The 15,545-nt window shown below is 41.4% G+C and overlaps 1 protein-coding gene across 1 annotated transcript in view; it reads right to left on the bottom strand.

The window, feature by feature from the left end:
- Positions 1–11,135, bottom strand: part of NIBAN1 (niban apoptosis regulator 1) — a 66,444-nt gene extending 55,309 nt beyond the window's left edge. The window contains exon 1 of the mRNA XM_062606320.1: positions 10,980–11,135. Coding sequence (XP_062462304.1) covers positions 10,980–11,034 — 55 coding nt within the window. The 5' untranslated portion in view covers positions 11,035–11,135. The remainder of the gene's footprint in view (positions 1–10,979) is intronic.
- Between the last annotated feature and the right edge of the window lie 4,410 nt (positions 11,136–15,545).

Genomic DNA, 15,545 nt, shown 5'->3' with positions numbered 1-15,545 from the left:
CCAGTACTTATCACAGTATCTCAGTGGGAAAATACCAGGATTTATCACAGTATCTCAGTGGGAAGATCATCTGCTGATTGACACCTGCACAGCATTATGTAGCTTGACAGGTATACAGGAAATCTCAGAAGGGAAGAAAAAACCCAAACCCAAACAACAGATCTGGAGCTTCCTACTGAATTAAGCCAATGGCAAGCAAAATATTGCCTTTGGACCCTGGTCTCCCTCAAGCATTGCTGGTGAGTTCAGGGCTTTAGATCCATGAACCTTTTCAGCTAACACTGTAAGCTTATGTGGTAGAAAGTTGTGTTTGGTTTGTGGCATCACCTTTGTCTACAGCAGTGAACAGCTACTGGTAGCTGTGGGGTTCCCGGCTACTTGCTGTACTGGACAGCAGGCAAATGTGGAAACAATGGGGTTTACTTCAGCAGGTAAACACTGGCAGTAATTAAAAATCCTTTCCATTCACCTTTGGTTTTCCTTATTCCAGCTTTACGGCTCCAAACCCTTTCCTCCTCCTCCAGGATATGCCTGAGCTGCTCAACAGAACATCCAAGAGAAGAAAAACACATTTTCTGTAGCTTAATTTAAAAAGAAAAAAGAAAAGAAAAGAAAAGAAAAGAGAAGAGAAGAAAAGAAAAGAAAAGAAAAGAAAAGAAAAGAAAAGAAAAGAAAAGAAAAGAAAAGAAAAGAAAAGAAAAGAAAAGAAAAGAAAAGAAAAGAAAAGAAAAGAAAAGAAAAGAAAAGAAAAGAAAAGAAAAGAAAAGAAAAGAAAAGAAAAGAAAAGAAAAGAACCTCAACCACTTTATCAGCAGTTTTCTGAAAAGTGCAGTGGGGCAGACGCTCAGCACAGAAACTTCATGCTGGAGAGTGGCAACTCTCATTTGCAACTGAAAACAGTGGAAAGTGTCTGGTAGACTAAATCACAGACAATGCTCTTACTTTACAGAATACCCCTAAGAGAATATTTGCATTCGTTTGGGGTTATTTTTTTCCCTTTGCACAGGCTATGCCATTAAACCTTTGCCTGCGGAAAATGTAAGCTTGCCTTTCCTCTACTGTGATCACTACACTATGTGGAATATCAAATGAAAATACACAAGGATACTCCATATCACGTTCAATAAAAGCAAGTTGGTCTTTAGACAATGTTCACTTAGCCATTTAATGTCCCCAATTCTGCTTCAAGAATCAAGTCTTCTGCTATCAACATTGTGACAAAGCTCTGCAGAGAATCACAGCACAAATAGCAACTGTGGTTTCATGTAGAGAAAGGGAAAATGTCATGTAAAGCTTTAAAAATTGCTTCTTAAGGAAGCAGGTGAGAGGGACTGAAGAAGAGTGCTAGATAAAAGGTCCGGGATGAGTGAGCTGGATGCCAAGTGGCAGGATGGTGGTGGCACCTTATGTAAATATGAAGCAATGCTCATATATCTCTGAAAAGGGTAAGGAAAAGCTTCTTGGCAGCAAGTTTCCAGATACAGCAGACAAGGCAATTTTTTTTTTTTATCTGGGATCCCAAGCACAAAGAACTAAAAACCAGAAAGGTATTACACAAGTGAATGAGCCATCCCAGGCAATGAGCAGTGGATTTTTAGGAATGGTATGCACGGACAGAGCCAGCATTCAAGCTCCAGAAAACCTGCAACTACCTTAACCTGGGGAACATAATCCTTCATGGGAAATACCAGATGTTTTTATAATGCAAAGAAGCTGCAGACATTCTTTCGAGGTTGTCTGTGAAAGTATTTAGTGATCACGAGTGCTTAAAGGTCCAGATGGTCCCTAGCACATAACACAGCCATTGACTCTGCCTTGGCTGGGACACATCAACATGGTTCAACTGGAACTGTGGCAGAAACCTGACCCTGCATTGGGGATTGCTGCAGGCTGCTTCTCCTAGTCCTGCCTAGGAGAACTCCCTGGTCCCGTGCCTTTGTTTTTCTGGTCCTTTGCTTTAGCTTTGTGTGTTCTGCTTGCTTAAACAGTAAACAACCAGAAACAAGGATTGTTTTATGCTCTTTGCACCATGAACACTCTTTGTGAGGACCTACATGTCCCACACACAAAACCTAATGTGCTTTTCATGTGTAGTTGACCTTTTCTTCAAGTTTTTGCAATGCATGAGAGCCACAGCCAAAACATGCACTGACCTTAGAAGCACAATACAGAATGAACCTGGAAAAAATAGCATTTTGGGGGAGCTATGAGCTGATTGTCTTAGTCCGCTACCAATGATCTCCTTACAAGTCCACTATCATTTGAAAAGGCATTACCACTGCTGGTGTTGTTAGTGAAGAGTCAAAAAAAATGGGCTAGGCACTGATGTGGGTGGCTTTTCTCAGCATGCTCGCTGGCCAGAAACCATAGCAAGGAGGCTCCATTACATTCACTATTTAATCAATGACATGTAGAAAAAACAAACTCAACATCAGCTGACATGTTCACTTTGCATAAATCTCAAAAGCAGGATTTATTCTGAAAGACTGATCATGGCTCACTCCTGGGAAGATATGTAAGGTGGGTAGTAAGCCAGAAACCTCTGCTGCTGTTTCCATCCTGGATTGCAGCAACCCATTGCTGCAGCTATCCCAGCTCATTGAGCAGCATGGTGCCAGACATGGTTTGAGGCAGTCCTGAAGGAGTGCACACTGCATTGACCTAAAGGGTTGCCATAGCATCCTCTGAGATCCCAGAGCATGACCATGCACCTGCCAACAGCAAATATCTATTAACCACCATGGTCACACTGACAGTTGACATGGTGCCTCCCCCTATTCACATGGGACCTACCACACATTCAGCAGAAAGCCACCTGAGAGACACTTGATTGGTCTGGCACCGAACAGGGATTGCATGAGAACACTGAACATACACAATAAAAGCCTCTGTAGCATCTGCACACCCCTTAGTCAGGGCAAGGCAGAAGAATGGGCTTAGAATCAAGATTATGACAAACAACATCAGAGTGTTATTTTTTATAGTTATTTCTGGATTAGAAAATTAATTTAGAAAATAAATTAACTACTCTATTCCTTATTTATTTCCTATATTATAAAAAAAATCTATATTTTTTGAAAACGGTATCACTTTTAACTTTTTAATCATCTAACCAGAAGAAACCACCTTTTGTTTTCTATTTCCTGATAACTGCTAGCTAAGACAACTACCTAGTATTAGCATAGAATCCACACCAAACTTTCAATAATAATAAAAAACAGGATAAAGTTTTTAGAAAAACCAAATGGATGAGCCCTTTCTTCACACAAGTCTGTGTGATTTCCACAAGCTGTGATCTTACTTTTGTGTAAGAGTTGGCCTCATTTCATCACTGTCCTTTAAATGCAAAAGGAACTAAAATGCTCGCATGCATGTCCAAAAGCTTGAAGCCACTTTTAATTGTCCTTTAAGTGCAAAGAGAACAGCATGTTTATTATATGCAAAGGAAAAAGCTGTAGAAAGAAATGCTGCTGTACTTTAAAAGCATCCATGACCACATTACTTATGAATATCATCCTTCCCAACCTAGACACTGGTTTTTCAGCTGCTACTGCCCAAAGGCATCAACAACAAAGCTGCTTTAATCATCTCAGAGCTCGCTTTTTCTCCCTTTAATATCAATACAATTTCTATCAGATGCAAAGTCTGTCTTATAATTTGTGGCCAACCCGCACCTCCAATCTTCAAGATTTTGGAAAACAGTAAGTACAACAGTGCAGCAGACTCCACACAGTGTGCCTCTCAATTACAGATTTTTGGGGCAAAGGTGAGCATGTTTCTCACTTTTTCTGTTGAGAAGAAGCTCTTTCCGTGAATACTCATGCCTAATTCAACTCTCTGAGTAGTTCCATCTACACAGGCAGCAGAAAAGAATGAAAAATGCCACATGCCTTCTCCTACCACCTGATGGTTTCCCTTCACTCATACCACCTGAAAAAGACCTTCTTTCCCAGAAAGAAACCACCTTTCAGTTTTTAAACTCAGGCTCTGTAGCAAGCATTATGTAGCACATCATCTCTGAGGTTAGTTTTTGTGCAAACCTAGTCTTTGGTGTAAGGAAGCTTGAGATGATCTTGATGAATGGGCAAGGAGGCTGACCCAGCTTTCCAGATGCTTTGGCAGAAGAGGGAGCTGTGTCACAAAATGGATAACAGATTTCTGGGTTTATGAAAACCTCAAGCCATTTACAGAAGATAAATTGGATGTGATCACAGACAATCCTTTTATTAACAAACTGAAGAACAAAATCTTACCTCCTGCTTTGATAGGGAAATTCCTGACCATGCCCATTGCAAGACAACATGACTGCAAACTTCCAGAATTGATTGTGATGCTTTTAAAGGAAGCTAATAAACAGGCCTGTATGAGCAATGAAAATTGAATACAGAAGCTATCTGCTGCCTTAATCTCCCAAAGCTGAAATCTGGAAGTTACCAAGTACAGTAAATTCTGTTCAAACTGGGTGGCAAATACCTCTTCCATCAGTCACGTCCCTGGACGCCTTTTGCTTGCCTTCAGTTGAGAGCTAAGATAAAGTGCTTTGCCTCCTGAATTAAAGAATGTAAGAAGAAATAAAGAGCCTCTCCTTTCCAAACAGACAGGCACCATTTATTAAGACGATGGATGAAAATCTGCCACTGGCTCCAACAGCAACAACCTCTCTGAGGACTAAAACTTCCAAGAAAGCAAGTAAAGCCAAAATGGTATTTTTTCAAATTCTCATTTCTTAAGTTCTTCAAGAACTTGGAAACTTAGCAAGGTGCATATAATGAACAGAATTTCATCCATATTGAAATCTGAATTTCCTATGCATTTTGCTTGATTTTTTCATTCTGTGGGTATTTATGCCTGTTTGGATTGGACTAGATGTACTTGCTCGGTGTTGACCCACAGTCATGAATTCTGGATTCAGTACATGTTTGTAAAAGAAAGTATTACTCTGCCTTTTCCCTAGATTTTGGTAATGGCAGAAAAATACTATCAGCTTTCACCATAAACCTCAGAACATGAAAATGTAAAGCACCTTCTAAGAGTTATGAAGCAGACACTATGAAGTCCAGAGAGACTCCATGCTCCTGCTCTGTATGATGCAACAGCCACACTCACCTGCAGAAAATGAAAGAGAGGACTTCCAAAACACAGCAAGCCATAGCTTGTAAAATGCTGAGAGAAAATGCAGTAAGCGCAGCCAGAATTTTACAAAACTCGTACACTTGCAGTTGTACACCAAATTAAAACCAGAAGGACTATGCGACAGTTTAAAGAAGAAAGTCCAATATCCATTCTGAGTGCCTGTCAAAAAAAGGCCAACTTTTCCACAATTAATTCCAAACTATTCTTCAATCCTCCAGCATCCCTGTTCATGGCTATGTGCACGCCAGCTGGCTGCTGGCAAGAATTTCACTGCAGAGCTGTAGTAGGCACTTGGGTTATCTCCCTCCAAGTCAGCGGGACTCACCTTCATGCAGCCAATAGTATTTTTTCCAGACAGTTTCCTGTAAGGCTAACAACAGATTTCCTTATCTTGTCTTTTAAGTGTAAACCAGGCTCCTCTTCAAGTCTCTAAAACTTGACAGAATAAGAAGACGGTGTCTGCATTTTTAAGTATGCTGCATTTGTAGGAGCACATCTGAAGTGTTTTATTGTTGTGCAAAAAAAAAACCCCATCTTAATTAGTACCATACTTAAAATCATAGGCAAAACAAATAACTAGAAAGAAATTTCTTACAGACGTTAAGCAATAGCTTTCACTGACAACTGAAAAGAATAACAGCTGGAAGGTCTGCTCAGAAAAGTCCTGAACAATGAGAAAACCCATAGGCTGCATCCCTGGGTACCACAGGGTCACAGCACCATTGCTGTGTCCCTCAGTTGGGCTGTCCCATATGCCTGGGTGAGGAAAGAGAAGGAAAAGAAGGAAAAGAAGGAAGAAGGAAAAACTGCATTTAAACAAACAAATCAAAAGCAAATGACTACAAAGCCTTGTCCTCTGGACATCTTTATGTTTTACAGAAATGGTCAGATTGGATATGGTCAAGTACGCTGAACACCTTTAATAAAAAAAAAGCCTTCAGAGAAGTTCAATATTTTTATTCTAATCTCTTTTGAAGATGTACCTGTGAAATTACTGGCATTGGGTACTTGAAATCTCCCCATCTCTTCAAGTTTAAAAATACTTGGTCCCAACAGACCACACTTGACAGAGCAGAGCTTGATCCCCTACTACTGCTGCTGAGATTGCAGAAATGGAAAATCATTAACACTATCAGGGTCATTTCCACCTTTGCCCCATTGTGAGACCTGCACCCTTGATTGTTTCTTCCCTAATATTAGAGGCCTAAAGCAAGAATTTTCTAGCATCGATCTTGACACCTCTGGCACAATCTCCCAGGGCATACTACTAAGTGGTTTAACAGGCACTTTCATCTTTTTCCCCAATTCCATGGTTGCACCCTGAGTCCATAACTCCCCACTACTGCCCTATATTGCTCCCTGTTGGGTGTAACACTCACTAAATGTCATTAGACAAATCATGCAACAAACACGTCCCATCACAAGTTTAGCCCATGCTTCATCAAGCTGAAAGCATGAATTTTTTTAATAAACTCTTTTCACTTGACCAACTCCCAGTCTCTTAATTATTACTGACATCTTTTAAACACCATCTATTTCACTCACATCCTGAGTAATTCCCATGTAGTCCCACAAAAACCCTACAAAGAAGGATTATTTCTGCCACAAGTCTTTCCTTTTTTTTAAAGGCTTGGTTCAAAACCTAGAGGGATTACTATTAAAATTTCTTTTAATTTCAGGAGGCTTTAAATCCTTTCACTGCTTATAATGTGTGTGCATTTAAAAAATCATAAGGATCTTAAATAAATGGAAAAAATATTTTTCCACAGGTATGGTTAGAAAAACAGGTTTGTGCTACACAGAAGAGAAGACACCTTTGAAACTGCTACAGTTTCAAGACCAGCAATGCTGCAGTGTGTGTGGCCTGGCTTTCTGCCCCATTTCTCCTTGCTGGCCCTACATGGCTTCCTACTCTCCTCTAGATACCCTCCACCCAGCTCCTCACAGTGGGCTCAGGCTGTCTTCCACACTCACAGGAGTCCCTGATGACTTGTTTTTTCATTATTTTACTATGACATTCATTTCCTTCAGGTACGCGTAAGAAATATTGAGTCTTGACATTTTATTCACAATTTCATCCCACAATAATGATCAATTTTCATTGATTTCTACTTGAAAAAGACAAAAAGATTTTGTGATGGCTTGCAAAATACAACTTCATGAGAGATAATTTCTTAATGTGGAGATTTCCTGAGTGTAAAAAATGTTTCACAAAACATTGCCATCTGCAAATAAGTCTTTGGCAGCTTACAAAGTGCCTGTCCTCAATTCAAAGTTCATGAGGATGATCCCTGCCCTTGCAATCTCAAACACAGCCTCACTTATATCGTAAAGTGAAGACCACTTGAAAAATTACACGTTGGCATTGTGTATTTTCCTCTTAGGCATTATTTGCCACAGGAAACACATATTACCAGGTCAATAGTTATAGTAGCTGATTTTCAGGTATGGCTCAAGATATTGCCCCATGTACAAGTATACACAGGTTTCAACAATTTGCAATTTGGTTGGTTCAGTACTACCACTTCTTACTTAAGAGCACAGAAGTTGCAGTAGGTTTTCGTGGAAATCACAGCCTTTGTATTCAGTAACCAAGACTCTGCATAGGATGCCTTCATGATTTTCTCTGGGGTTCATTTCTCCAACTGGTCTGACAAGAGTCATGCTTATTCACCTGTGGGGAACTGCATGCAGCAAAGCATCTCCCATGCTCTGAGGGCCATGTTCTTGCTGGTTATATAAACACCTACATATACGGTTTTACATACTTTTTTACATAATTTTACATATCACATACTCTTTGCCCTTGTTTTGCTCTACTCTCATCTCTCACACAATGTAAGCAGACTTTTGCAAATTAGAAAGACAGTACATATGTTGATGAAGAAACTGTATCAGTTTATTGCTGACAACTCCATCTACTCCTTTAAGTCCTCAGTCCCTAATTCCATTTGTTACACTGTGTTTCAGCTCAGATGTTGCCTACATACCAACTACAAGGCTTTACAACACAGGGATAAAGCTTCAGACAAATTGAATTATCAGTACATCGACAAGAAATCAAATTAAACCACCATGACAACAACCATGTGGAAATCCTACTACACATTCAAACAGTCATGTTTAACCCTGCCCCACGCAATACTGGTTAACTCCCCCACCTTGCAGGGAGCAGCCTGGCATGCTGCAGAGCTGACATGCTGCCCAAATAATTTTATCTGCTGCAGGTTGAGGTTAGCATGGCAGGAGCTATCTCGAAGGATGCAGGATGCCAGTGTTCAATCACAGCAAGCTTCTGATGCAAAAGCAAGGAGATGGGGCATGAGGCAAGCTATGCTTAGGGAGATGAAAAAATTTAGTGCTGAAATCAGGACATAAAGATTGCAAGTGTAAATTAGTTTACTGAAACACTGGTTGAGAGGGAGCACTAGAGGTGATCTAGACCAAACTAGGATTTCCTGTCCTGAGTCCATTGGTATTTGGGCCAATATGAGTGAGCATCCCAGAATGCATGAAGTTTGGAGAATGTCGCTGGCTGCAGTCTCAGCATGTGCAATGTACAAGGAAGCACCCTTGAGCTTGCTGTGTCACAATCTCCATGACCAGTGCAATCCCATTCAAGCACTATGGATCTACAGTTCTACTGACAAAACGCATGTATTCCCCTTCCCTTTTTACTGGGGACCTTCCTGCACCATCTTTGGAGGAAAAAAAAACAAACACAGAGCTACCTGACCCCCAGTAAAACCCACCTAATCTTTACAAAGCCAGCTAAAAATTGTGCTGCTTATTCAATCTACAAAATCAGTGATTCAGGATGCTTCCTCTTTGAACAAGCAGAGCTTACCATGGCGCTTGCCCTGAAAATACATCAGACTTGCAGACTCCAGCCTCAACATGAGCAGTAGGTTTGGTGAGCTGGCTGGACCACACTCTATTTCAATTTAAGACGCTCTTCCCAATTTCTTCTCCTTCTCAGAAGTATTAATTTATGGGCAGCCTTTGTATAAAGTGCCTCATAAATTATTTTTCAAAGCAAGAGTTTGGAGTGGGGCATCCTCACAGCAAGAATGGCAGACTTGAGCCAGGGAATAAGCCTTATGTCTTAATTCCTTTTTTCACAATGATTTTGCTTTAGCAGTTGCATCTGCAAAGATGTAATAGGCAAACTAGAGATGTGTCTGGAGAGCTGCACAACTCATAGCAAGGCTAAAGCACTCTCTCTTTTCGCTACAGGGAAATTTCAGATACATACGTCCAGTCAAGTTTCACACGGGTCCAGATACGGATTTCCCAACCCTCTGGCACGAGTTCCCTCTTCTAATTCTAGATGATGTTCAGGGCAATGACAATTTCCTCTTGCACAGCTGTAAAGAAGCTGGTAAGTTCCCTGTATCTCCTTCTTTTTCTTTTTTTTTTTTTTCCCTTTTCTCCAATAATTGGACATCAGCCTGTTCAGATGCTTTTAACTGCCCTCACTCAGTCAGGGACCAGAAAGCTTGAAATGCTGAATCGTGGAAGTGCAATTTTGGCTGCAGCATAGGGATGAGTGTAAAGAAAAGAAGAAATACATGGGGATTGGGGGATTGTACCTTCAAGGCTCTGATGGGACCTGAAACCACCCACAGTGGGACAGGTGAAAATGACAACACTGAGCGGACACAATACAAAAATCTCTGCATGTGAGGTTGGATACTTGGCTGATTGCTTTTTTGAGTGAAAGCCACGTAATATTTGGATGATTCCACTATGGAAATCTACTGAAAGATACACTGCGATTTCAAAAGCCTAACAGAGGAGCAGTTTAACACTTGCACTCTCTCTAAGCCACAAAAAAATCCCAAAGGAACAGAATAAAAGGACAAGCTTGACTGTGGGCACCACCCAGGAGTCACCCTATGCCCTTAGTCATCAGCCCTGAGTTTGATCTTCCAGTTCAGAGGACTCTTACAGGCTCCAGATGCATAATACATAATATACCAGAACAGGGCTTCCTTTTTACATGCAAACTTTTACTTCACTTGTGAATCCCCAGCCTTAAAATTTGCTTTGTAAACACTTTACCTGCTACCTTACTGGTGAGGAGTGTAGGTAGACAGGAGCAAGAAGTATTTAATATTTTAACGGCTCAAATAACAAAAACACCCCCCAAAATACAGAATTATGCACTTTTATTTCATAGTTTAAGTGTAATATGCATAAATTTAAAGCAGGTTTGGGTTGTTTTTTTTTTTCCATTTTCTCTCTCCTAACATTTTAATGATATAAAGCATTGTTCTCATGCAAGTCTGAATCGTTTACCTAAATATTGACCCAGTAGTTTTCCCACTGCCTTCAATGGCTTTGCAAAACATCGAGCTATATAGTCTTGAACCGATCTACCCTGGCAAAACCAAGGTGCTTTAAAGGTTTCAACTGCCGGGGCTGGGGAATTGGGACTCTCACGCAGTTACAGGTCGCATCTCTCCACACTCTTCACAGTCTTTACCGTCTACTCTTCGGCATGCTCCAACTCCCTCACGGGGAACTTTTACAGCATTGTCTTGTAGGAAACCGTCTGCTCAAAACCCCATGGGACACTGGTCCCTTTCCGAACCAGCTCAGCGATGTGCCCAAACCGCCCTGACGCCGCCGACTCCCGAGCTCGCTCCGTGCCTGGGACACCCGGCTGGCCTCTGCACCGCGCCGGTCCCGGCCCCGGTCCCTGTGCCGCTCGGAACCCCGCCGCGCCGCGGCTGAGTTTCTGCGAGCTTTCCCACCACAAAGCGTGCCTGCAGATGCAGCTCTTTCAGAAAAAAGTCTCCGGAGGCAGGCGGCCGCTTCGCCTCCCCCTAGCAGAGCCCTACCTCGGATGTACGTGCACTTGCTCTCGTCCAGCAGGCTGGAGGTAGAGCTGCCCATGCTGCCGGCGCCGAGGGACTGCTGCACGGGCGCTGCCGAGGAGCGCTGCCGCCCAGCCCAGCCCAGCCCTGCCCGGTGCTGCTGCCCACCCCGCGCTCCCTGCCCGCTTCCTCCAGCAGGCGCCGCCTCTCGCCCGCCGCAGCCGCCGCGAGGAGGTCGGGCCCGGGGGCGGGAGGGCTCCTCCGGCCCCTACTCCCGCCTCCCTCCGTCCTCCTCCCCTCCTCGCGGTCTCCTCCACGCTCCAGCAGCCCTCTTGCCGTGCACAGGAGGCGACGCCGAGGTTGCCCGTCGCCAGTCTCGTAAATTGAGGAGCAGAAGGTGGCAGGAGGCCCCAGAAGGAGTTGCAGAGGCAATGAAAACACATCCACCTGCAAGGCAGGCAGAGTGTGCCTCTAGATATGCATGTCCCTAGGTTTTTTCTTTGGCTCGTCAAAATGCACACATGTCGTTTGCTACCCCATCTCAAAATCTCCATCCCTCTGGAGATGTGCTAAGATGTTCTGAAGTAGCCATGGAGGCTACTTTAAAGATTATACATGTTGTTGGCATCATGGGATTGAAGTCCATTAGAAATATTCTCCAACATTTCTCAAGACAAAAGAACCACCTGAAATATCCTTCAAATAGGATGCCTCCTACAAGGCATGTTGAGACACCATGGGATTCATATGGCTTAGTATTCAGGGCCATATCTTCCTGCTCATCTTATTGGGAATCCTGGTGGCCTATATAGAATGCTATTTAATATACTATTCCAGAATCATAAACCTACAATTCCGGGGTGATAAACCTACACAAGCAAGCAATAAAATGTATGTCCCTTCAGTAAACATTACCCAATGATCAAACCAACTTCCTAAAACATGCAAGAGCACCAGTTTGCTGATTCTCAACACAGTGGTGTAAGATGGTATGGAACAGTTACCCAAATCTCCTTGCCTCTGAATAATAGTCTCAGCAAGACTTTATACCCTCTAAAACTTTCTAAGGTATTTTCTTGTCTTTTGCTGTTTTTATAATGATAATTCAACTGACTGGGAATGGGCAGCTTGCCATATGTTATTGTGCCTCATATGTTTAGTATGGAGTTGATGAGATGCAATGAATATGGATTGTGCTGTCACAGTGACTGGAAGTTATGCATTTTAGACTTAAATACTTTTCATTCAGCTTGTACACATCTGTCACTTACTGTGAAATTGCTCTAACATAGTTAAGTTTTGCTTATAAGGATTGTGCAGTAGGTAAATTTAGTACTTTGCCACTCAGTTGTTCAAGGAAAGTTAAAAATTTTTGAGTTGAATTGTAAAACATTTTAAACCAACGCTAAACTTGATCAGATTTGAAATATTGAAGCTGATATGTAACATCAAGTTCAGTATTCTGCTAAACAGCCTCTTCCTTCAAGAAACCTGATTGAAGGCAACTTCAATATAAATTCATGCTTGCTGGCCACATGCTGATTGCACCAAAATGTAACAGAGCAATTGTTTAACTACCCTGAGGAGACCACATTCATCCCAAGCATCACTAAACAGGATTTCAGAAGTCTATAAATAGCTGAAAATATAATATTAAATCGACAGCACTTCTAGAGGTCAAAAGTGGATCAGACTCTATTATCAATATATTTGGTTATTTAGTTCTCCTTGAGAGCTTTGCACTTGCTCACAGAAAGGTGGATGTTGTAGTTTGCTCACAGCACGTCTTTGAGCTGTGTGAGTAGGCAATGATGAGGAAATACGGTTTACTGTTGTGCATCTTAAAGGCGTTAACTTAGAGAAGAATTTGGGGTCCACTCAGAGTAGTATATGTTTTATCAAATGTCTTTGAGAAGCATTTCATAGTGTACAGTCATAAGTAATGTAAAGTCAGCTCAAGCAGTCTGGAGAGATAAACTATGGAAAATTCATGAGCTGTGAACTGGATTGCTATTCTGTCTCATCATTTAGCAGATGAAAATATGCCAAATCCCAGAAGCTGTATACCCAGAAACAGATGTCAGTGTGCATACTGAATGAGAAATCTCCCTGTCTAATTACAGCTAGGGTAAAAACAAACTGAGAACTGAATAGTGTTTTTAATTATAACATTTTATACTTTGGCAATACCTGATCCCCAAGATCCCCTAGCATTTCACAAATGCTAGCTAATTAAAGACCATAATTTTCCTTTTAAAATAGGGAAATGTGGTATTTTAATGGCAAAGTTTTTATCTTAAGTGTCTTAAAAAGATACCATGAGAAATGTGAGCAAAGTCAGGAACACATATAAATGATCTGTAACATATGCACATTGCAGCTATCAATGATAAAGTAATAACATCAAAACAAAAATACCACCAAAGATAAAAAAATATTTTCAAACATTTTCTCCAATGAAATCCTGATTTTTAGGGAGTTTTACCTTTACTCTCCCAAAAAGCTCCTTCTGTAAACACCTGTTTTGTATTATATCCTATGGGACAACATGATGGAACACTTCCATCTCATAGAGAAAGTGAATTCACGGGTGAACAGGACCAGGACATGCACCTCCTCTCCGACAAAGGAATGAAGATCTGTCTCCACTGCCTCTGCACTTGCAACAGCTTAACATCAGGAAAGAAGTGGTTTCTTACATCACCAGAGTCCAAACTTTACATATATTCTTTACCCAGGAGGCAGACAGTGAAACTGCTGGGAGCCCTCATACCCAAAAAGTGCAGTCAGTACACAGTCACTACGCTGCCTTATTTTGTGTCAGACTCCAACTCTGTTTTGAGAAGGGAGGGAGGGTGAAGGAGGTTCTCTCCACAACTGCTTTATTATCTCCCTGTGGAGGGAACTGTAACGTGCCACAGACATAGACATAGGCCCTGACGTGCCACAGACATAGACATGATGAGTTCCATTCTCAATGCAAATGTGCATATCACCATAATAAATAATATATATAAATAAATTTCCAGTGGTTGTTAGTCAAACACACAGTCCTTAATGTGACCACAGGGCTGACAAATTGCAGATGTCTCATCAGAAGGAGTGATAAAACCTTTGCCATATTGTTGGCTACTTCTCCTGTGTACCAACACTTATCTAATTGTAAATAAGACATGCCAAGGAATGAGTTACTTTGACATGCTGCATAATAGCACTTAACTGCACCCTTTGCTTTAGAGGGTTCGTCCTGTGTGTACTCTCCCACAACTTTCTTGGTTGCCTCAGAAGCACAGTTTATCAACCAGAAGCATTGGAGTGAAGTGTGTATGAAATCCACTGGGAGAGAAAAGAAATTATCCAGAACTACTTTATGAGATTTCTCCAAAGGCCCGTAGTCATTTTAAGACTGCCGACTTCTGTAAGCAGGATAACAAGGTACTCTTGACAGACAGCTGCAAATATAAAGCCATCACAGATAAGTAATATCTATTGCTAGAGGAAATGGTTAATCATTCTTGTCTGAAAGCCAAAACCAGGTTGCAGAAAGTAGTACGAAGAATATGTGTCAGAAGACAAAAGCAGCCCTTTTCTCAGGACAGGTTGTTGGTTGAAATATATTCTGAATCTCTTCTATCTAATACAGGAAGGTGTTATTCTTATGAGGTATTTTCAAAAGGTTGGAAGGAGGTTTTAAAATCTAACTGCAGAAGATAACCTAAGAGAATCACAACTGTTTTGGCTGGAGAGACCAAAATAGTATTTTGATAAACTAGCCTCAAAGAAAATTAGAGTTGGTTGTGCTTTACCTACTATCCTAATTCTGAGAGACCAGGAAGAAGCACTGAAAACCCAAAAAGGCAAGAGTGGATTTTAATAGATTCTTCATTAACAGAATCATGGAACAGCCCAGGTTGAAAGTGTTCGCAGGAGATCATCTGGTCTTTCATGGGAAAGGGAGCCTAGATGAGATTATCTAGCATGCTGTGCAATTGCATCTTGAGAACCTCCAGCAATGGAAACTACCATATCCCTGGAGATATTGTTCCAGTGAAAGATTGTTCTTTCTATAAGAAATTTCTTTCTTTTATCAAGATGAAGAGAAAAAGCATGATGTGGAGTATATGAACTGCTACCATGTTCTGGGGAAGAGATAAAATCTGAAGATTTCTGAAAACAATAACCTCACAAGAAAGGACTAAGAGACTTTGCTTTACCTTAATTTTGAGTTTATCTTCAAGCCCTGTTGTGAAAAGTGCCCCTGGTCTTCTCTTCTTCCCTCTCTGGTTTTACTGCAGGACTGACGTTGGCCTATCATCCACCACGTCAAGAACCTAGAAAGAACATTGGTTTAAGCTTGTTCTTTTGATGTCAGCTTTCTGACTCTTTGAAGCTGAAGTATGCTTTTGGAAGGTTGGATGGGCAAAGCTGGATCTAGAAGAACAGGAAAGTAAGGAAGTGCAGCAAACCCAAAACAAATGGGAATCACTAGGGGGGAAACTCTGTTAGGACATGACACAGGACTTGGGAAAGGAATCAAGACTCACAGTAGGAATGTGAAATTCAGAATCTTTAAGATGTGATTCTTGATTT

The sequence above is a fragment of the Pezoporus occidentalis genome, unplaced genomic scaffold (genome assembly GCF_034315485.1).
Source record: "Pezoporus occidentalis ecotype Australia unplaced genomic scaffold, CSIRO_AGI_Poc_V1 ctg95, whole genome shotgun sequence".
Taxonomy (NCBI): Eukaryota; Metazoa; Chordata; class Aves; order Psittaciformes; family Psittacidae; genus Pezoporus; species Pezoporus occidentalis.
Note: the sequence above shows the minus strand (reverse complement) of the source record. Positions and strands in the feature narration are given on the sequence as shown.